A 24,149-nucleotide genomic window follows, 5' to 3' on the forward strand; every position below is an offset into this window, starting at 1 on the left:
CTTGGACATCCTTCCCAGATTTCCCATCTTGTAGTGGAGAATGTTACCATTGGAAATATAAAGGGTTTGCAATTACAGTAAATCCTAAATGCAGTATAGGACTTACACTATTTTTAGTTTTGGAACATTAATTTTATATTGCTTCCAAGTGGAAATCACCCCCAGAGTGAAGCAAAAATGAAAACTAAATCAGTCGCATTCTATCCAATTGTAAGTTTTAGCAATTTTTTTTGCCAGTGCTTAAAAGAGTAAAAGCCTTACTTAATTTTTAAAAGATTATCCTTTGCTGCCTTTCAAAACTGAGTAAATAACGTTTTTGGAAAACAAAAAAGAAGCTTGTTCTTCAAAAAATAGACATTAGTCGTATGTATTTTCTAACCTTGTAAAGTCAGCATTTTCCAGAGCAAGATTAGACTCTCAGACAGTGCGCACACAGTGGACAGATAGCTAATAAATGGCATTGTTTTAAAGCAACTTTAGCATTTGTTTAATGATTGATGTATTGATTGATGGATTGAAGTCCTTTTCCAAACAAATTACTGTATTCTTAAACCATCCTTTTCCTTACGCAGTGTAAATGTGCTCAGTGTATAGTCAGATGTTATTAGAAAAGTATCAGCATGTTTTCTGTTTTGTTTTCTTATAATGGAGGACTGGGAAAATGTATTTGTTTTAAGTGTTCTTTGTGTGGATTTGACAGGTGTTCCAGTGAATAGTAGAGTTTCCTCAAAAATCCAACAGCTTCTAAACACTTTAAAAAGACCAAAGCGTCCACCGTTGAAAGAGTTCTTTGTAGATGATTTTGAAGAACTACTTGAAGGTAACACCAGGGTAAAATATTTTACTAAATTGTAGTATCTCCACAGTTTTCTGATTTTTCACATTAACTATCTCAGAGGGAGGCACGTTTGCTTCTTCAGATGGTGTTGATATATACAATATATATATTAGAAGCTGCCATTTGATTGTAATGTTGGTATTTCTTAGCAATTTACTCATTACTTTTCTTGTTTTTTGCAATTAGATAACACATTGTGCTTGGCTCAATATGAGGTCTACTAACTTTTTTAGCTCTTGGTGTTGGTACTGTAACATACCACAATATAAACATTTTTTTAAAATTTTTACTGACATTGTTTAATAACACTATTAACAAAATAATGTTAATTTTAATAATTTAATAACACTTTTAATAAAATAATCACACCATTTAAGCTTGAAAAAAAGTTTCTTATCCTCTGTTTTCCTCATGTTGAGAAATTAATGAAACATTTGCACTTGGGCTAAATTTTTCAGTAAGAATTTTATTACAAATTATCAACAGGAGCAGTCATACTGTAATTAACTTCTAAATATTACAACATCAAACAACAATAAAATAGTACAGACTATCTGGTAAAGAGTTAAAAATGTTGTTACAATATTTGCTCCTTTGCGGTGATATATAGGTTTTCTATCTTTTAAACGATTAGGAATGTTAAGTGTTTGCTCATCTCTGTGACCTCTTTTCTGTAATACTCCCTTTCAAACAGAAGCATTCCAAATAGCTTGTGTTTTATACACTTATTCATGTCTAAACATCTTTCTTTATCAGCAACCAATTTTTGCCCCAAAAAGGAGTGTATCAGTGATCACTGGGACTGCTATTTAATGCTTCTCCAATTGTTTACCTTGATGCAAGATGGGTAGCAAACAGATAAGCAAAATATCTTTTTTCCATAGCAGAGTAAGAAGGAGAATTTGGGGTTCAAATTCACAAATCACCTGGCAAAGTCTCTGACTAATAGAGGACTTGGCTTTCCAAACATTTCGTAGAAACTTTCATCTGATGGTGAAGAAGCTAGCAAATCCTTAGAACAGCATCATTCTAAACGTTAAGATAAATCTGATATAGCTGTCAAGAGTGAGGAGATGGGAGTAGTTAATGGAATAAAGAAAAGCTAGTGAAAAGAGCAGGCATTTCAAGAGTTAACTTTTCATAACTAATCATCTTGGTGGGGTTTTGTGTTTTTTGTTGTTTGTTTGTTTGTTTGTTTGTTTTTAGTACAACAGCCTGATCCCAATCAGCCAAAGCCTGAAGGAACTCCGATGGCTGTCCTTAAAGGTGAACCTTTAGGTGTGGTAACCAATTGGCCTCCATCCCTGTTGTCAGCTTTGCAGCGCTGGGGTACCACTCAGCCAAAAGCCCCTTGTCTAACAGCATTGGATACTACTGGAAAACCTATCTATACGCTTACATATGGCAAGTATTGACTTTTTTTTTTTTCGTTAAACATGAGAAGGTACTTGGGGAATGAGCTGTTTACTTCACTTTAGAGGGAACTATAATCAGAATGGTCAGTCATTCCTGAGAACCTTGTTAGGTTCAGAATATAGCTTGCTAGACCACTAACTGTTGTATATATCGCAGAGCAAATGAAAGCAATATCCTAGGAGAATTTATTAAGGAATCAACCGTTCTTCATCAAATGGCTTTTTCATTAACAATAGCTGCAGTAATTGGACTTCCTCACTGAAGAGCAGATGAAAGATAACTATCGTTCTATTAGGTTTAAGTGTGAAGGAAGGAGTAGATGACTAAAAAGTGCGCTTTTCATATTTTCAAGGTAGATAGTTGAACAGAAGATCTATATCTAGATATGTTAAGGAAGCTTAGTAGGATGGAAATCTGTTGCATTGATAAACTGGAGGTATTCATTAGTTGGATGTTTTTAGGAGATAATTTTTTGTTTCTCCTTGCGTATGTTGATCTCTCCCTTTATAAAAAAATCCATTATTATATTAAAGTATCCGAGAAATCTGAATAGGCAATTATGCAACATTACTTAAGTTGTCATTGAATAAATTAATGGAGTTAAATATAGTTGTTTAGCTTTGAAAAGCTGTTCAGTTGTTCTGAACTTTAGGTATTCTCATTGGTTTGAGGAGCTATGTATTTAAATAATCAAAGACCTCTAAGTGGAGATATGCTCTAAAACCTAACACTGTCTGCTGCTGGAAGACAATATATTCTTTCATTAACGTCAGTTCTTAAAATTTTCTTATTTTGAGCTGTTTTGAGATCTTCAAGTGCTTTGTGCTGTGGTAGTGTGCAAGATTTTATAAAACTAAAATTAGAGGATTTCCTATGCATCACTTCTTTTAAATCTATTTAAAGTTTATCTGTAGCTTACTGCTAATCTAAAGGATAAGGTGTATATGTTAGCCCAAGGTCACGACAGTCATACTGTAATAGGAAACAGAGCTCCAATAAATACTACTTACAAAAAGAGCTGAAATATCCTCTTGTGTTCTTCAGATTTTTAATTTACTTTGTACAGGGCAAGGACTTTGCCCCTGGTTAATTGTGCTCTAAATATTAAGTACATTTATTGTTCAGAAGCTTACTATTTGATAGCCATGACTGAAAATTCAGACTTTGTTTATATAGCGAGTAGTAACTAGCTATATTTTAGAGTAATTATAGTCTGAAGAGTAGTTGATATTGCTGTTTCTTAGCTGATTGGAATTGTTCTTTAAAATAGGCAATCCAAAGAACATAGCCAGGTGCATTATGAAGCATAATCTAACAGATTGTTTTTCAGTTTCTGTCCTTAAAGCTTCTATTACTTACTGGTTACGTCTACACATGCATCATGTGTTTTTCCTAATGTGCATTAAATTTTGTACCTCTAGTGTGAGGTACTAAATGAATGCGTATTAAGCTGCACTAATGCTCAATAGCGCAATCTCACGCCTTTTAGATGATACTTAATGTACAATAGCCTATTTTACTGCGCGTTAGCATAATAGCACTTTGTTGCACAGTAAAATAGGCTAGTGTGCATTAAAGCACATGTGTAGACACACCCACTGAGTATGAGGTACTATGCCATGGTGCCCTAGACAACTGTAACCTATTTGTAGGTTACTAGAGCAAAGATCTAGTACCATGCTTAATTGGAAGTCAAATTCAATTAAGATATTTGCTCTAATTGAATTTGGTTTTTGTTCTGTAGTAGTAATTGTTTAAGGATACAAACCTGGATGTCTGAAAATACTCAGTAAAATGTCATTTGAAAAAAATGCGAGTTCTTCACTCTTGGCACTGAATTCAAACATTAATATGCTGATTACTTTAAAAGTAATCAACAGTATTCACGGGTTGCTTTTTAGATGATTAATTCACATGGTAAACTTTCTAAGGGTTACTTCTACGCATAAGCATTTGCCCCCAGGAATTTGTGTTACCAAATGGGAGAGGAAGTGAACAGGAAGATCTCATTGTTTGTAATACAGTCCAACCTTTGAAATGGGAAAGTAGCTTTTAATACATCTAGAAACAAAGAGAACCAGTGCCTTGTGACCAGCCAGCTCACTGCAGACCATCAAGTGCTTAACATGACAATTTGGAAACCACTATCAATTACTCAATACTTTGAGACTATCTTTCAGGAGCTTAGTTTTAAGCATGAAATAATAAAAACAGGACCTAATAAACCCAATAAACTGTTTAAGAACATAGCAATAAGCTTTGAACATGTTGCCATCACAGGGTCATTTTGAGCAATTGCTATTTTTTGTGCAGAGGGTGCATACATGAAGATTGGCAGGATGCATTCATAATGCATTGTAAAACCAAAGTTAGATGTTCTTATAAAAATGTGATATTTTTTTTTTAATTGCACTTTGTTCCAAAACAAGTTTTAAAGGCTGTAGGAAAAGCCACAGTCTTCATCTTTCCCTCATGGCTGCAATGAATTAATTGCTCCAAAAGTAATGCATGTATCATATGATTATGATATGCAGTGTTGAACTAATTCTATGGTGAATAATTTTAAGAACTTTGAAACACATTAATGGGGCCGGATTTTAAGAAGAAAGCCTAGTTAGGCTCTAAAAATCTGGCGTTGTATGATGTCCCAAGCTGGCCATTCACTTCAGGTTTTTAAAATTAATCTTGCTTTTCACTTTTAAAATGTTATGCCTGTTCTTAGGTTTTTGTTCTAATTGCAGGTAAACTGTGGAGTCGGAGCTTGAAGTTAGCATATACTTTGCTTAACAGGCTAACCAGTAAGAATGAACCACTACTCAAAACTGGAGACAGGGTAAGTGACTACTGGAGTAGCTCTTGAATAAGCAAGGACTAATGCTTAAATCTAGGGGAAAAAAGAAGCTATGCATCTGGGGGTTATGATTCCATCATGTTTTTCCTTAATTGTGTTTATCTACTATATTTACCAGAGTCCAAGATGACACCGCAATAGTTGGATTTTTTTTACTTGGAAAATTATTTAATCTAATTATTGGAGGGTTGTCTTAAATTCACACCCCCTTCTATGGCAGGGAAAGCTGAAGTGGAGGGAGTAGGGGGTGGGAAGGCAGGCACCTTCCCCGCCTCCCTCCCTGGTGACTCCACCCCCTGGCGCCTGCCTCCCAGCCACTTGCCCTGCCCCCTGTATTCCTCCCCTTCTCCCACCTCTTGCCCTGGCTCTGGCCAGGCAGCAGTGCCTCCAGCAGCTGTAACCCTGGCCCACCTGATCTTTTGCTACTGGCCACAGATCTGGACCCACTACATCGGTCGCTGACTCCACATCTACTGATGGTGCTGCCTCCAGGCCCGGGTCAAGGCCAGAGCCTCAGCTGCAGCCCCCTCCTGCCACTGGGCTAGTATTCAAAACCAAAATAAGGCTTTTTTCCCCACGTTGAATGAATTAATCTGGTATTTATGCAGGGCCTATCTAGACTGATCTGCCCCATACCCCTCTTCCTTTATAGCCTTCAGTATCTTTTCAGACATGTTTTGTATACAAAGAGCTGCAGTACAGATAAGAAAGTATATAGCTTGTTCACAAGAATGTGGGTGAGTCAAGAAAATGCTTTAACTGAAGAAAGCCTCATAATGTTTGTGTGTATCATGGACATGCAACCTTTAGCACTTCTGGAAAAGTCTAAGCAGAGTCAGCTATCTTCATCAACTTTTTCATTCCCCATGTAGACTTGCATCAGTTTAAAATAGTGTTAAAAGACTACATTGAATGTATAATAAACTCAGAAGCACGTGCATGTGCATTTCTTTAACACTGTTAAGACTCATAAGTCTTCTGCAGCAATATCTCCAACTATGAACCTGAACAATATATGGGGAACATAGTTATCCAAAAGAATACATCAAAGACTTACCAGTTTACTTGTTGTAGGTGGCTCTCGTATTTCCTAACAGTGATCCTGTGATGTTTATGGTGGCATTTTATGGGTGCCTCCTGGCAGAGCTTATTCCTGTGCCAATAGAAGTGCCACTGACAAGGAAGGTAAGTTAGTATATTGTCACTCAATAGCAAAAATGAAATACTTAAGTAACGTGCTGGTTTTTTTTAAAGGAAGTTGTTAGGCTTTCATTAACATCTTACTGATGTGTGAAGAAAACCCCAAAAAAACAACAACAACAAAACAAACCCCAGCTAATCATTTACAGCACATAACAAGTCAATATATTTACCATTGTTATTTTTCCTAAAAATGGGCAGAATGGTAAAAATAGGTTGACACTATAGCTGAAAAAACACTTCAAAAGTATCGTGAATTGATAAATGATGTAGTTGAAATGAATTAAAATCTTTGACCTAAAAAGCTTAATTGCTAAACCATTTTAAAATGTATTCTGACCCATTGTCTTATAACAGAGACTTAACATAATCCAGCGTGATTTTAGTTTGTATCATGTGTATTCCTTGCTCTAATGGATGTTGCAAATCAAGAGACAATGAAAAGTATATCCTTCCATATTAACATTTCAAGGTTATACATGGACACTTGTGCTTTGTTGTAATATTTTAGTGTAGGATTGACCTGGCTGTCTAAACAGCAGTTCCCAAACTCTTGACAGATTGTGCACCACCAATTTAAAATAATACAGCTTTAAGTACCACCAGCAAATTTTTGTCATATAAAGTAATTATAATAAATCTGTTAACGCATGCCACTGGCAGGTTGTCTGCATACCACTACGCATACTACTGATTGGGAACTGGTAGTCTAATGCATTTAGCCTTATCTATTGCATCAGGATACTTCCAATATATTATTTCCCTAACTTAATTTAATTGTTTTTCTACCATCCACACATGGCTATTCCTTTGTGACTAGAGGTTTTTAATTTTATCTTTCCCATGAAAAGTTGTTAGAGATAACCACTGCTATGCAAAAACCTATGTACTTTGTAAAGAGTATGTTAAACATCATTTTTCATAACTAAGATCTATGGATGAAAATAGGGTATTTGTATATGAAGGTTCTGGTCCCTATAGAGCAAAGGTGTCAAACTCATCTGGCCTGGGTCCAGCCTGCTGACAGTGTAACTAAATGAATTTGGGTCAAAAGAGGATTCAGATACGCAGCAGTCAAGTGCTAATAGGCACCACACTAAGTACTTGCTTAGATTTCTTATTGAAAAGTCTCTACCTATGTGTGTGCAAAGACACATGTGGTGTAGAGGAAAATGTATATTAACAGCTAACTTTGTGTATGTTCTAAACATGGCAGAATTTAATAAAGCTTTACTATGGCATGTTTATTCTGATATTGTGGCTTTTCTGTAGGATGCTGGCAGCCAGCAGATTGGATTTCTCTTGGGCAGTTGTGGAGTAACACTGGCTCTGACAACAGATGCTTGTCAGAAAGGCCTCCCTAAAGCTCAAACTGGAGAAGTGGTTACGTTCAAAGGTACACTTTTTTATTATCCATCATTTTTCTGTAGAACAAAGAATATTGAGCTGGGACGATGTATGTACATTTACAGCTTTGATTTTGATTACGCATTTTTAGCTGTGCTTATTAATAAAAACTGCAGTGCAGAGAAATCTGAAAATGACCCACCTCTGCCAAAGCAAATATTTTAATCAAGTAGTTAATCACTTTCATTCCGCTTTTTTCTGTCAGCAGCATGTGCTGGCATTTCTTCCTAACTAAGCTGTTGGTGTCCCAAAATATTGAAAAACAAAATGTTTATTTTGGGTTGTTTTAATAATCATTTCTTTGTTTTTATTTTAAGGTTGGCCTCGTCTAATTTGGTTTGTAATTGATGGAAAACATCTGGCCAAGCCGCCAAAGGACTGGCATCCACAAGTACGGGATGCCAGTGCTGATATTGCCTATATTGAGGTGAATAAATATAATGTGTTTAACATGCAAACTTACACTGCTGGCGCCTAGTCCACACAGCATTTCTTTCTAATATTGCTTTGTGTAGTGTTGAGAAATGCTGTTCTTTAGCATAGTAGATTACCTCTTTTCTATTGTAGAGCAAGAATGTATCTCTTAATCTTTAGTTTGCTAGTCATGGTCACGTTGTCATACAGGCAGAAGGTAGGGTAGAGACTAGTTGCTTACATTGTACAATCAGAGTCCTACTATCGGAGTCCTTTGCCATTCCTGCCCTGTACATCTGACTTCAAGTGATGTTGAAAGGCATTATCCTCTGCTGATACTTGACCTTGATTTTTTACCGTTTTTTCCAGTCCTGCACTATCTTCATCTTCTTGTTTTACCTCTATTCTAATTGAAAAAGGAAAACAAAATGTATACATTTTTTTCCTTATATGGTCCAATATTATTTTAATTGTGGTCCCATGCAGTTTTCCTTAGGTTAAATATTCATAGTTCTTAAGTGACTATCATTGTTTTTCAATGAGACTTGCATTCTGAAGTTGCTGGGCGCTCTACAAACATGAAGGCAGGCACAGAGTTTTCTGACCTGAGGATTACACTGGCTAAAATGAAAAAGGGGCAAAGAGAAGAGGTGGCTGCACCTCAGCAAAATGGTCAGGATAGTGATAAGATGTATCATGTTCCATCTTGTAATTCCAAAATAAGTAATTTACAAATGGCAGGGTCAAGAAAACTATCAAAATAATGTACCATTTTATATTTAGTATAAATGCATGTAATATTAAGGTTTTCATTCTTTTAATATAATTCTGTATCCTGTATATTATAAAACAAAACAACTAGTCCTAGAGATTAAGCACTGAAAGTTGGCCAGCTTTGTTATTAAACTTGTACATATGTCAATTTACAATTCCCATAAATGTTCTCATTTCAGTATAAGACAAGTAAAGAGGGCAGCACAATGGGCATTACTGTATCTCATGCTTCCATGTTGGCACATTGTCATGCATTGACTCAGGCATGTAGTTATTCTGAAGGTAAGTTGCAGAAGTGGACTTTAAATATTTCAATGTTTATGCTTGGTAAAACAAAGTCTCTTTATGTTGGGGGGAGCATTTTTAGTTTCCTGTAAATATCAGCAATACATTTATTATAGTAGGAGGTGAAGTAAAGAGAGTTACCATTTGATTTCTTGGGCAGTTGAAATGCATTCTGCAGCTCTCCGTGGGTTAGCCAAGGTAAATTATTGCTCATCAGACTGTGCGAGTCACAAGCATGGAGAGTTAACTTGTTGATGTTTAGTATGAATCTGTTGCCTTTTTCCCCTCTTGTATGGCTCACTATTGTATTCTTCTAATTTGCACGTGCTATTGGGCTGCTTGAACATGCAGAAAATTTTACCCTAAAAATTTAACGTGAAAATGATTGTGAAGAAGCTGCATTTTCTTGTCAATAGAACTCCTTGCTGTATGCTGTCATATTTGTTCACAGTGACAAATACACATTTCTTATAAAATTTAGCTTGTTTTAACACTGCAGGGTAAATGTGGTTATTGCGAAGTGTACCATGGGTTCTTTTCCATTTTGAGTATCGATAGAATTGCTTCCCAAGTCCCAGTCAATTATCTTCTATCACTGAGATCTCAGTTTGGCCACAGAACTTCTGTTACCTGGTGGTGATGCATAGGGAAGAAAAATCCAATCTGACACATGCCCCAATCAAATTTGCAAAGATAGCAGTTAACTATGTTTTTTTCTCTAACCTTATTGTCTGAAACTATGTATTATACGTAACAGGGAAGTTTGTACAATTTTTGTTAATTTCCTGGAAGCCTGGCAAATCTTGTAGCATTTTTGGCAGGATATACTGTTTCTCAAATGTCCTGTAGGTTTGATGGGTATGGTATTCAGCAGTGTAACCAAAAGCTTTATGTGCTTTCAGCTGAAACATTAACAAATGTACTAGATTTCAAAAGAGATGCTGGATTGTGGCATGGAGTATTAACGGTGAGTGTTTAAGTGAATTAAATAATAAAGGACTGTATACTGTAGACTAATGCATCTTTGGCATTTTGGTATCTCAACGAATACATAAACTGTAGCAATATCTCAGAATGTATTTCTCTGAGGGTGTAAATACTTTCTAATCTGTAGCAATAGACTGGATAGGCATACCTGAAGTTTTATTAGTTAGGCGTGCTTTTAACTGTCAGTGCTGTTACTGCCACTAAACTACTTATGCTACAACTGTAATATTTCAAGTTTACCAATGTGTTACTGTTTGAAAACATCTCAAAGAATAAATGAACTTGAAAATTTGCCTTGCAGAGTGTTATGAACAGAATGCATGTTATCAGTATTCCCTATGCATTAATGAAGGTTAATCCGCTTTCCTGGATACAGAAAGTCTGCTCATACAAAGGTAATTTAAAGTGCTTTTACTTGACCATCCATCCTACATTGAGACAAAAAGTAGGATACAGTGGGATGCTCTGGAAGTAGGTCAGATGAAATCTAAGGTGGGGACAGGATGCACGTGTGCGTGCACACACACGCATGCATACGCGCTCCTGCAATGGGACACGTTTGAGAGAAACACCTGTGAATGTGCAAACATGTGCCATTGCTGTTTTATCACCTCTGATTTCCTTTAATCTTTGCTCAAGCTGAGGCCTGAGCCTTCTGAATTAGGGACTTCATTGTTACATTTTTCTTTGATGCATTAAAGAATGAAGAAGTATGCCACCCTTTTGTGTCCCTGGGCATTCAGAGAATGAGGGTGAGCATATTTCCTCAGCTCAGTACCATTCAGAATGATGAGAAGCTTTCAGTTTCTAAAATTAAGTTCACTTGGAGGTGCTGAATATGTTTTTGCAGTGGGAAGGATTCTTGGAGTATGAAAGAATTTACTATTTCTTGTACAGTTTGAAGTAGTGATCTGCAAATTGTGCATGTGAAAATTTAGTAACAACTTTCAGAGAACTGCCACCAATATTTAAGTTCTGGTTTTACAGCTTGACTCAACAATTTTTCATACTTGATGATACTACTTAATGGTAGCTACTGAAGTATCTATTATTTTCAATGTATTCCCTGCACATGCTGCCTATTTTAAGTTATTACTTATATTTGCTATATTTTCCCGTTCAGCTCGTGTAGCAGTAGTAAAATCACGTGATATGCACTGGTCACTTTTGGCTCAGCGAGATCAAAGGGATGTCAGCCTCAGTTCTTTACGAATGTTAATAGTAGCAGACGGAGCTAATCCATGTGAGTATAAGGATAATATTTCATGTTTCCACAGTACTACTTAGCCCAAAGTGAGAGAAGCATATTACAACCTTCTTAAATATCAGGTCATTTAAATTCTGCCATCCATAGTCTGGAAGTTCTTCAGCCAGGAGAACAGCTGATCCACACCAAAACACAGAAAGAAATGTCATTTTTAGATAGAGACACTACAGTAAAGCCCTTCTCTTCTTAAAAAAAAATGAGAGAGAGAGAGGGAAGGAGGAGGGAGGTAAGGGGTAACATATCTTTGTCTATAAAAAACAGCCAGGAATGATGCATGTGAAAAACACAATAAAAAGGATATCAGATGGAAGTCAGGATGTGAATAAGTGTACAAAGTGAAGCGAATTAAAAGGAAGAGAAGCATTTACCATCTTCCAACTTCTCTACGATTATTGTCCATGCCACCCCCAGCCCTGCTGAAGGGGGCCCGCAACTGCCAGGGCTATGGGGCCAGGGGCCCAGGTCCACAGCCCCCTGCCCCCCGCAGGAGGTGGCAGCTGCTGCAGTGGAGCAGAGCCTGCCTGCCTACAGCAGGCCGGGGGCAGGGGTAGGGGGGGGCAACTCCCCCCTGCCGTGCATACTCCTGGGGAGACGAGGGGGACCAGTGCCCCCCAGATATGGTACAAGGCAGGCGGGCACAGGCTGCCTGCTGCAGTCTCGGGCTTCCACCCTGTTGCCCTCTCCCAGGGCCCCTGCAGCCTGGCGGGTGCAACCTAGCAGTGAAGGGAACAGTGCTGCTGCACAGGGATCTCCTTGCCGCTTCAAGCTCCACACTGCCCTGGCAACACGTCCTGTGCATGTGCGGCAGCAGCAGGGCAGCGGCGCAAGGTTGTGCCCCTCACTGCTGCTGCATGCACAGGGGATGCGTTGCCAGGGCAGCACAGAGCTCACAGCGGCAAGGAGATCCCCTCGTGCCCCGCTGTTCCCTGCCATGCCAAGTCGTACTTACCGGGCTGCGGAGGCCCCAGGGGAGGGCAGCAGGGCAGGAGCCCACAACAGGCAGCCTGTGCCTTTCCCTACCCCATGCACAGATCTGAGGAGCATGGGTCCTCCCTGCCCCCTCCATTCCCCCGTCCCCCCCCCGAGGAGTGTGCGCAGTGGTGGGGAGCTGGCCACTCCCCCCAGCCCCGGACGAGCCACCCGCAGTCCTGTCCCACTCCCTGCTGGGGCCCTGCAGCTGTGCATTACAGTCCTGGGCCCCAAGCCCATGCACTGCCTAGTTGGGCAGCAGCCCTAGCCCCAGCACTGCCCAACTCTCTCCCTCCCTCTGGGGGCCTTAGTCCCCACTACCACTTAACTGTGGGAGCTGTTCTCCAGGCTGCCTGGCGGCCATGTGCGTATACATATACATGCACATGGTACTGCCTGCCTGACCTCCCTCCTCTTGCTCCCTCTCCCTTGCAGGCTTGAACTCTGCCAGCCTGCAGAGAGCTCTTTGCAAAACTGTAAAATCTGCAGTTTTCTCCGGTAAAATGAGAAATCTGTCTTCTCCTCCTGTAAAGGGTAAAATTCACTGTGTTCTCTATTTTTCCATGGGAAATGGAAAACCCAGATCCCTGGTTGTTACAATTTAGTTCCAGCTTACTGGAGTGTAAGAGCAGGCACATGAACAGTTACTGTAGAACAGTTGACATACAGTCCATTTTTGCTGTGACACAATTTGTCCTGAATGGTAGGAGGGTTACTCTAGTGTGATTTTCACTTTGTGAATGCTGATCACTAGCTAACTTAGGTATTTTTATAGCATCTGGAGCTCCCGTTATGTAAGTGGTAATGAGGTGTGCTCTTTAACCAACTTCCAAAGTATTGCGAGGATATGTTCATATTTGTACAGGTAAATCAGAAGTAAAATTTAATATATAAATTCTGCTACCTTCTTATAGTTCTGCCAGTTGTGCAAATATTTCAAATGTTGTGATTGGTATATTTAGGGTCCATCTCTTCCTGTGATGCATTTCTCAACGTATTTCAGTCCAGAGGTTTGAAACCAGAAGTTATCTGCCCCTGTGCTAGTTCTTCAGAGGCATTAACTGTTGCTATTCGCAGGTAATCATCCTTTGTGAGAATGTAACTGAATATATTTCTTAAAAAAGAAATGTATTTGCTGTTAATATTGTGTACGGGGTATAGCAAGACAGAATAAAGTTTTAGTTGCTTAAAGGATGTTAAAATTAGTGGAAGGATGACTGAGCTAGTTATTCAGTATCTCATTTAAACCTGTGGTAGAATTCTTAAAACATGGGGTTTGTCACCTCTTTCTATAGCATAATGATTCATAAAGATGTTCTGAGAAATATTTTAAACAACTTGTTTAAAAATATCAAAAAAACAAGGTCAAGTGTGTTCTTTCCTGTTTTTCCGGAAAGCTTCTTGAAAGTCCTATGGATAATTTACTCTGGTATTTTATATAAATCTTTACTTACAGAATTAAGGGTATTGAATCCTTAGGTAAAGGGTTTCTCTATCCAAAAGGTTAGCTTCTCTCCTTCAAGTAATTGTCCACATAAATATTCTCTCTTGTTCAGTGTGTGAGCTTTTCACCAGACCTTTGTTTTTTGTTATGGTTTTTACCTTAACATTACCCATAGCATGTACTCATCTCCTCCTTCTCTCCACCAAAAGAATAGAAGGGAGTTCCACACTTTGCACCCTGAGTTCATCTTAGCCTTCTGGCTGAGACTTGTCAGCTTGGTCCCACATCCTGTTACCATTCCTCATCTAGGCCTTCTTTTTGTCGGTTACGCTTTTTTTTTCCAAGCTTTTCCTCTTCCCTGTATTTTGAAGAGGATATGATAAAGGGAGTGGATTTTGATAAGAGTCCCTTTCTCTCCATGACCTTAGTCTTGGGGTATTAGCACTTTTCCTACCCTTACCCCTGAAACTTTTTTTTCAAATGAACCATGGGGGTTCCATCATCTCTGAACCTCAGTGCATACTGTGTTCCCAGAACTCACCTGCTGGAATCTATTTTTGCTGAAGCCATAGTTTTTTAGTTGCTCTAGCTGTCCATTTTGTGAAGGTTTTATTTCAGCATCAGACACCCCCACAAACAGTCCTTTTCCTGCCTGGGGGAAGAGCCATGTTCCCAAGGGTGACATTTGTCACTACCTCAAAAATGAACACCAAGAAGGAAAGAGAAATTAAGAATATTTCTTTTTAAGTCCTTAGGTATGTCTTTAGATCCCATCACCAAGACCAGAAGTGACAGTGCTCTTGGTGCTGTCTCTGAAAGAAACCTATCTCTTCAGACATCATGCCAAACAGCATCATTGTACCAGCCTACTTCCCGATGCCATGACTGATCTTCTGCTAGGATACAGAGTAGTGTTACCACCTCGTCTCCAGTCAGATCCAGTATCAGAACTCACAGTATTGTAGATGCTTCAAGGTCTATACAGGAGCCATGTGAAGCATGGAAGGACCATGACAGTGGGACCAGTCAGGTTTTGAGATGTCCCAACCCTGAAAGGACTCTATAAAGCCTTACAGACTATCAGGCATACCAAGACCAGCCCTCCCTTGGTTTCAAGCATTCGCAGCCCAATGGGAGTTCTGCAGGTGATTGTTGAGTATTGCTAGCTACATCTTCAGCATCATCTCACCCCACTGTCATGGGATGCTGGTGCTGTCCAAGGCTGTTGACATTAAGACAGGCAGGCAACATATGGGTAGCTCACAGAGCAACCTGTTTTTGCCTGTGTATGTGCCCACACTTAAGCCTCAGCAGTGAGGAGCTGTGCCAGGAATGGGCAGCTTCCAGCTGTGCCTGTCACCACTGCTTCTCCCCACCCCACTCTCCTCACCCTCCCCTAGGTTGCAGTGTGGGCACAGATTCTAGCTGGTAGAGAGCCGCACTAACGCTGCAGCTGGAAGATGGGGAAGTGGGGGAAGAGAGAAACAGCAGTGGCACAGGTGCAGCTTCCATCTTCCTGGCCCCATTACTGATGTGCCACCAAAAACACTCAGATGGGAGCTGGGTTGTTCTGGCCCACCATTTATAAAGGTTGCTAGCTGATGCATTAAGAGATGTAAAGGGTACTTCTCCCAAACAACTCCAGCTTGCTTTTCAGACTATTCACACTTTGTCAGCCGCACAGCCCTCCACATACCACCTCCAGATCCAAATCTTTCTCTGGTGTGTAGCATATCTATCCTGACAATCCAAATGCACACCATTTCCTGGCCCATCATGTTTTTCAGCTCAAAGACATATTGGCACCACTGTTCGACACACTGCTCTATTGAACTCCCATGCCAGGAGTATCTACAGCTGAAATGTCCTATTCCCACAGCCAGTCTTAATTCGTGGTATCATGGCACTCTTTTATTCTTGGGTTCTGTTTGCGCTTTGCCTCAAGCTCATTCCCTACCTTTCCAGCATGGCTATATAGAAAAAGATCAACCAGAATAGTTTAAATAATATGACTAAAAGTACAAATCAGTGGGGTTCTAAGAAACACGTTTGGGGAGGGAAGAAAAATCTCCTGGACTGAGAAGAATGGCTATGATTTACAATAGGGTCAGAAAGCAAGTCGGAACATTTCTGACAAAATGTTTTTTATCAAAATATGATGCATTTTCAGTGTATTATTTTTCAACAGAGTTTTTGTAAGGAATGTTCTGAGATCCAGAGTGGAAGCTCTGAGGGGGAATGGTAGAAGACATGAATTGAAAACCTGCCCCCTTTGGTTGGAAAACAGTAATTTTGATATAATTCTGTTTTATGAAAACATTCAAAATTAAAACAAGTTTAGAAACCTGGAAAGTTGTTATGAAATATAATTGTTGATTTCTAGCCAATTCTTCTATATTTTACATAAATTTAGGACTTGTTTAAATTATATTCCCAATGGGAGATGATTCTTATAGTTTGGAAGGCTAGCTTCTAAATGGGTATTACCTATGGTTCTTTACTTACTAAGGAACTTATGTCTTATAACATTAGAGTGGTAGGGGGCCCTGTAGCAGTTGTTCTTTCCACTTGCATGTCTAGAATTTATACCTCCTTGTGTGTTCCTACTGGAGTGCCATTGTAATTCTTTAACACTGGTTCTGTTTCTATTGGGAAATGAATATATAAAACCTGTTATTTCTACTGGTCTCCTTACTGATCCAGCTTTTATGGTTGAATTTGTCATGCACTTTCATCCTCAACAGAATTTCACAGTTTCTTTATTGTTTGTATTGCTGTAGATTCATACTTAGTATCATAGTGACTTTGATTCCCTTTCCTCCCCCTTCCATATTTTAGACCTCCGGATTTAGGTGGGCCACCTCCAGGAAAAGCAGTGCTGTCTATGAATTGTTTGAGTTACGGTGTGATTAGAGTGGATACAGAAGAAAAGCTGTCTGTGCTCACTGTACAAGATGTTGGTCAGGTTATGCCTGGAGGTAAGAAAACTACATTTAACATTTGTTTAATTGATAATCTACATTCCATGTAATTTATTTTGTGCAGCTTGCCTTAATCAAATAATTATAACTAGACCGTATGTGATGCTTCCTTTACAGCAGTGCAGCTAGCTGTCTTAATATTTGAAACTGGATTTTGAGAACAGACTGAAAATATAAATTAAGTATTAAATATTGAACATATGAGGAGAAATATTGTCCTGCCTGCTTTTTAATTTCACCATAGTTTTAGGTGTGGTGGGTTGCTTTTGATTCAGTCACACTCTAGTCTACAATACTAGTGAAATGTCAGTATGAGACATTAGTTTGCATTAATTAGAACTGCATAGTCATTGCACAGCAGAACAAAAATAGGATGAGGGGAAATAAGTAGAGTTCAGAGAGAGATACTGTACATCTTACCTACTTCTTATTCTTATCCCACCCATTTTTCCTCTGCCAATGGATAATATTCTTATACTATTACCTTTATGACTGTCCTTATTATGGTGGTTATTTTAATCATACTAATAAATAATTTGAGTAAACATTTAATGTGTGTAATGAACTAAACATTTAAAAACCCCAGTTGTTGGTGTTTTGTCCTGTCCAACAAATCATTAACATCTGGAGCAAATTATTTTTCATCTTGAATTTCCATCATAATAGGTGTATGCCATCCAGAATAAAAATGCTGAGAGACAGATGAAGCTCTTGTAGTCCATTCTTCTAAAAGATCAATCTCTCTATCTTAATCTATGATCTTCTCCAAGGCCTGCAAAAGTGAGATATCTGATACTCAGAAAATACTAGGGGGAGCAGGGATTTTAAAATTATCTTTGAAAATACCGTTTTCACAAGTTCTGATATTTTTAGTCTCTGGCAATGTTTCTATATTGAAGGGGGAAAATAAACAGGATCTTTGAGTAAAAGAATCTGTGTGTTCATTGCAACACTGAATTCTGCCTCTCCTAGTGTAGCCAGATATAGTATTCAAACATGGATGTCTGCAGAATCCAATGAAAAAAATCTATTTTGGAGGGGGAAGTATCAGGCTAGCAAGAGTGACAGATCTAGGTTACGAATAGTGGAGAAAATAGATATTCTAGCTAGATTACTGTCATTAATCTTTATAGTCTTAATGAAGTCTGCACTGGATGTAGGAAACACTTTGCTAGGAGCCTGTCACTCATCTATCTCCAAATGGGTAAGGTCAGTGACAGATTAGTGATAAAAAATATTTGGGCCATATTTTCAAAGTTACTTGAGCTTTAAGGCATGGAACTAACATTTCTTTTAGTAAGACTAATGATTGCAAATTAATAGGAAAAAAAGAAAGAGAACGAAGTGGGTATTAGGTATGAGTTGATTTTTGCTGCATTTCTGAGACAGATATGTTACACGTGTACTGGCTACATAAAATAGATACGAGTTTGTCACTTAAATGTAAAATAACAAATATGGATGTTTAAATTCAAGTGGATCAGAACAACTGAACATATATGAGTATGGTTTCAGGGTTTTGGTAATATCCTGTGCAGAAAGTAACTTTGTCTCACTGCTCCAAGATGAGAAATTATTCTGTCTACTCCTAATGCTGAAATATCCAAATTTAGAAGCATAATAGGCCTATTACTAATTCATTACTATCTCAAAAGAAAGACATGGAAGATAAATTTGTCTGAAAAAATTCTATATTTCCTTTGACTTGGTGATAGATCTCATCTTTCTACGATGTTCTATATTTCAGCATTAGGGTGTTCAGTATGTTTTAATACATCCAACAGACAATTACATAGGCTGCTTTTCTTTGTGAAAAGTTAGTGTGTAGTGTATTTAAAGTGTGAAGTAATTCAGAAAATGATTTGCATATCCTCCTCTAGTCCTTCTACTCAGAGGCTTGAAGACATTGGTTTAATGGGTTTTTGGGTTAATCTTATTTGATGTCTACATTTCTAATTGCGCTGTCTTGCTTCTCAGGCATCTGTTGTTCTGTTGTTTTGCCTTATGGCCATGTTGGCTGTTGTACGGTACTAATTTGTATGTTGCTCTCTTCTACTGGATAGAATCAGACCCGCTCAGTTGTTTGTGGGTTTGCCTTTTTAGAAGATGTTGTAGTGTATCCCCTCTCAAGCAAGACCCAGGAAGTCATCCTCCCGCTGTACTTGGCTTCGGTGAGGTTGCAGCTGGAGTACTGCATCCAGTTCTGGACCTCCGCGCTTTAGGAAGGATGTGGAGAAGCTTGAGGGAGTCCAGGGGAGAGCCACACACATGATCAGAGGACAAGAGAGCAAGTCTTATGAGGAAAGGCTGAGAGGCATGGGACTCTTCAGCCTGGAGAAGTGAAGGCTCAGTGGGGACTTCATGGCAGCTTATAAGTATATAAGGGGCATACACTAGGAGCTGGGAGAACATCTGTTCACCAGGGCACCCCAAGGGAAGACAAGGTCTGATGGTCACAAACTCTGGGAAGACTGTTTTAAGATGGACGTAAGAAAAAACTTCTTTAATTTCCAAGTTCCCAGAGTCCAGAATAGACTCCCCCTCCCCCCCCCCCCCAGGTGATGCAAGCATCTACTCTGGATGCCTTTAAGATACACTTGGATGCTTATCTTGCTGGTATCATTTAACCCCAGCAAACTTCCTGCCCCTTGGGCAGGGGGCTGGACCTGATGATCCTGTGAGGTCCCTTCCAGCCCTAATATCTATGAAATCTATTAAATTAACGTATTCAATCCTTTCATCCCTCTGATTCAGCTGGCTAATGCTAAGTTCTGTTAATTTGAGCTGGTAGCAAGGCCATTGCTATGTTCTGTTAGAAGAATTTTGCAGTGATAAAAAAAGAAAAGATATACTATAATGAGCACTATAAGCTCTACAAAAACAACTCAAGGCCAGCTAATAAAAAAAATGAAAAGTTAATAAGTCTATACAAAACTTAATAATGATTAAATAAGGCTAAATATAAACAGTACTATAATTCACCACTCTATAAGCAGATGCAACTTCAAAGCAATAAATATAACAAGCTACCCTAGCACAGACAACTGCTGGAAGGATCATCTGATATAGTCTATCATGTCTATTCACATCATCCCAAAACAATATAAACAAAAGAAGCTATCAAGGAAGAATTTCTATATTGAGTGCTTCAAAGACCCTGCTAAAAGTGATCATCTCTAATAGTGCCTCAGTGAGAAATTCACCCACCTTCCTGAAGATCTTGACACTACTGATCAGTAGGACAGCCAAATCCCAGCTACATTCCAAATCCAAGACAACTAGCACCTCCATTACTAATCTTCAGTATACTAATGAATGTGCATGTGTCCATACAATTGAACAGCTCCAGGTTAATCTTGATTGCTTTTCTAAAGCATAGAAAATGCTTGGACTTGATATCAACTTCACAAAAACCAAGATACTTTACCAAACCATCCAGCTGTTCCTCCATATATTACAATTAGGGGAAAATCCTTGGAGAACATGGGTTATTTCCCTTAACTGGGTAGCCACTTTTCCCAAAATGTAAACATAGACGAGATTATTCCACATTGGATAAAATCTACCTGTGTTGCCTCTCCAAAATCGTATTTTTGTGGTCATTACATCAGGATCCAAACCAAACTTCATGTCTGTCAGGCTGTTGTCATTTCTGCTTTGCTGTATGGGTGTGAAACCTGTACAACTTATCAGAAACATCTGAAAGCTTTGGAAAGCTACCATCAGAAATGTCTTTGGAAAATCCTCCAGATCATTTGGAACGACAGAAGAATGAATGCCAGTGTTGCGGCTCAAGCAAATACCATCAGCATTGAAGCCATGTTTATGTGGTACCACTTCTGTTGGACAGGACATGTCATAAGGATGCCTGACAACCAACTCCCAAAACCTATACTCCCAATTCATCAGTGATCGTGACTTGAAAAGTAAGCAAAAGAAGAGCCTCAACAATATGTTGAAGGCCAATCTAAAGAAATGTGATATTGACACCAATACTTGGGAGACTCAAGCACTGAATCATCCTCAGTGACACTGTGATGTCTGACAAGGCATCAGTCAATTTGAGCAAATTTGCCCAACTGTGGAGGCAGAATAGACAAGAGAGAAAAAAGGAATGAGCTGTGACCCCACATAACCAAGTCCCACTCCTTCCTTGTCCTGTCTGCAGTTGAAGATGCAGATCTCATATTGGCCTCCTCAACCATCTCCAGACTCACTCATGACTCCCCTATTTACTAGAAGACTGTCCTCCTCTTATAGGGACTGGTGCTGCCGATATATTGAGTATATGCAAGTCGTAATGCTACTGATAAAATTGTCCTGTGGTTCCATAGATAGCGCCATGCATTTTGGGGAGTATAAGTCATCATCATGTAATTTGTTTAAGCCAAACAGGCAAGCTGATGGTGATTATTATAGTTGTACATGGCCACAGATCATAGCACAGTCTCTATAATTCCCATTACTTTCCACCCACATCACATTTAAGGTGTTGTATATGATGGTGAATTAATCGAAAAATCATATTATGTGTCAGAACAAACTTATTTCCAATTTAAATTTGTCTTGGCTTGTTTAATCACCTTCCATTTGTTACTTAAGAAGGTTATAAATCTCAAAATGAATTTATACATAGCTAAACCTTAACCTAATACAGTAGCTTGTACACAAATATAACTTAAAAACCCAAATGTTTGAGTTTATGGAAGACTATATGCATCCTATCTAGCCACTGTTGACTTTTTTGTGATGGTAACTGAACTTGATCATATATCAAAAACTTTGATTGCAATATTACCTTATTTAGGTTGTTAATAGCATATATAACATATTTACTTGAATCTAAGACTACCCCAAATTTAAGATGCCCCCCACCTCCACTAATTAGGTTCTATATATGGAAAATGTATAAATTTGTCATCATTTTCCAGGTATAGAATCTAATTATTGGAGGATTGTCTGGAATTTGTCCCCCTCCCACTGCTGTAGCAGGGAAAATAGTACCCCCGCTTTTTCCCCCTGCAGCCTTTCTTTCCTTCCCTACCACTAGCACCTGCCAACCCCCAGCTCCCCCGAGTCCTTGCTCCTCCCCCCTACTCTCCACAATTTCTTCTCCTCCCTCCCCCCACCTACTGTCAGATGCTGCTCAGGCTCGCTTCCCTCCAGGAGCACGGCACACGCAAGCTTCGCCCTTGCTGGGCCGTGCAGCAGTGTCAGTGTGGCTGATTGGATGGGCAGTCGGTTTGGCAAGTGTCAATGCAATTGATTGGCTAGGCACGGGACAGTTTCCATGTGCTCCTTGCAGGGGAGGGAATCCAACTGGAAACCACTCTAAGCTGCACTTGACAGTAAGGGGAGGAAGTGGTGGCAGGGAGGCTGCAGAAGGCAAGAGAAAGCAGGAGGCTGCTGTGGCCAGTCAGAGCTGGAGCAGCCACCTGCCCCTCTCTTCCCTGCCTCCTGACTTTGTATGTGAATCTAAGACAAGGGGCTTTTTCCCATGATGATTGGGAGAAAAAAACCGTGTCTTAAATTCAAGTAGAGTAGTTCCAAACGTGTTAATGGGGATAATTGTTCCAGTGAATATTTTTTTTAAAGAAGCCAGAGGTAGATTTGAATTCATCTGTTACATCCCCGTCTATTAGAGCCAATATTCTAGTTTGGGTAAAGGAAAGTGAATGTGGAAAAGTTTTTGATGTTTGTATTTGCATTGTTAACACAAGTCTTGGTCTATATCTGCCGTGGACCAGGCTCCGAAGCGATATAAAAATTCAGCCTCAGGTTATCAAAATGCTTTTAAGGCTCAGGTGGACAACAGACAAGTCATAAAACTTAAGCATTTTGAGCTAAAAAAAATCTCATTAAAAAAAAAAAAAAAGCTTTGCAAAATTTCTGGTTTAGCTGATTTGATATGAAAACTTGTTTCATGGTGTTATTATTATTTCATATTAAAATTTATTTCATGGTGTTACCTATTCAGCAACATCAGGCTCTGTCTATAACAGTTTAGTCGAATGTATTTCCCTGCTGATGATTCTCTTACACTTATGTGCTTGCTCTCTCTCTCTGTCTGTTTAGCTAATGTGTGTGTTGTGAAGGTGGATGGGACTCCTCATCTATGTAAGACTGATGAGATTGGTGAAATATGTGTGAATTCTGGGGCAACTGGGACAGCATACTATGGTCTCCTTGGAATCACCAAGAATGTGTTTGAGGTTTGTGTCTTTTTGTAACTTTCATGTTGTGAAATATTTGCTAAAAGACATTTTGATTTTTTTCAGTTATGTGTAGATGAGCAGAATAGTGTCAGTTTCTTCCTATGGGCATGCTCCAGTTTCTTCTTCCAATTTCTGGGTTTTTGTGTGTCTGTTTGTTTGTTTTGGGCGAGGGGTAATACTAATGAAAGCTAAAGCAAAATACACTTCCCTTCACTCCAGTAGCATGTTACAGTTGAAATTTGTTTTTCCTTTAACCAATGAAATAGCATTAGTATCTTTGTTTATATTTCATGTTCTAGAATCATGCTCATATGTGTGTTCATCTTAGCTCTGTTAACAAACTATTAGTATGGAAAGTTACATAAAGAATGTTCGGGTACATTAGTGCATAACTCTGGTGATTGTTCACTTAGATTTCAGTGTGGTCCAACTGCTTGGGAAAGGTTTGATAAAGGATGAAATAAGAATAGTAGCAAAACCCACTGTGCAGTTGTGGCTGTGGAGAACACAACTAGGAGTGGTGGCCGCAAGCTTTAATTGGGGAAATTTAAGTTGGAGATTAAGAGGAACTTTCTGACTATGAGAGTTGTCAAGCACTGGAAGAGGCTACCTAGAGAAACTGGAATCTGCATCCCTGGAAATTTTCAAGAGCAGGTTAGAGAGACAATTGACTGGGATGATTTAGCGAAGAATGATCCCTGCCTTGAGCAGGGGGCTTGACTAGATGACCTTGAGAGGTCCCTTTGAGCCTTACTTTCTTAAGATCCTATGACAGGAGGTTACCATCAGGATCAGGGAAGGTTTAATGATTCAATTTGTTTCTTTTATACAGTAAATAGTAAATCAGCTTTGGTGAGTATCTTGATACCTTATCTTCTATATTTTTGTCAGACCATTCCAGTGACAGCTGCAGGAGTGGTTGTTTCAGGTCAACCCTTTACAAGAACAGGATTGCTTGGCTTTGTTGGTCTTGTAAGTATGAAAGGGCAGTCTTACTCCAGCCACCTCAAGAAGTAGAACCACTCAATTAATACGGTACAGTGTAGAGTACGTAGGAGGACTGGAAAAAGAGAATAAGTGTAGAATAGGTATAACTTTGTA

The 24,149-nt window shown here is 39.0% G+C and overlaps 1 protein-coding gene across 2 annotated transcripts in view; it reads left to right on the plus strand.

The window, feature by feature from the left end:
• DIP2A (disco interacting protein 2 homolog A) overlaps positions 1-24,149 on the plus strand; it is a 209,650-nt gene that overhangs the window by 154,668 nt on the left and 30,833 nt on the right. For both annotated transcript variants that reach the window (XM_059727199.1, XM_019492186.2), the window contains 14 exons: positions 701-820; positions 2,045-2,242; positions 4,996-5,087; positions 6,180-6,290; positions 7,578-7,701; positions 8,030-8,139; positions 9,080-9,182; positions 10,088-10,152; positions 10,474-10,567; positions 11,296-11,415; positions 13,371-13,485; positions 16,691-16,830; positions 22,909-23,045; positions 23,940-24,020. In XM_059727199.1, coding sequence (XP_059583182.1) covers positions 701-820; positions 2,045-2,242; positions 4,996-5,087; positions 6,180-6,290; positions 7,578-7,701; positions 8,030-8,139; positions 9,080-9,182; positions 10,088-10,152; positions 10,474-10,567; positions 11,296-11,415; positions 13,371-13,485; positions 16,691-16,830; positions 22,909-23,045; positions 23,940-24,020 — 1,610 coding nt within the window. The remainder of the gene's footprint in view (positions 1-700; positions 821-2,044; positions 2,243-4,995; positions 5,088-6,179; positions 6,291-7,577; positions 7,702-8,029; positions 8,140-9,079; positions 9,183-10,087; positions 10,153-10,473; positions 10,568-11,295; positions 11,416-13,370; positions 13,486-16,690; positions 16,831-22,908; positions 23,046-23,939; positions 24,021-24,149) is intronic.

The sequence above is a fragment of the Alligator mississippiensis genome, chromosome 4 (genome assembly GCF_030867095.1).
Source record: "Alligator mississippiensis isolate rAllMis1 chromosome 4, rAllMis1, whole genome shotgun sequence".
Taxonomy (NCBI): Eukaryota; Metazoa; Chordata; order Crocodylia; family Alligatoridae; genus Alligator; species Alligator mississippiensis.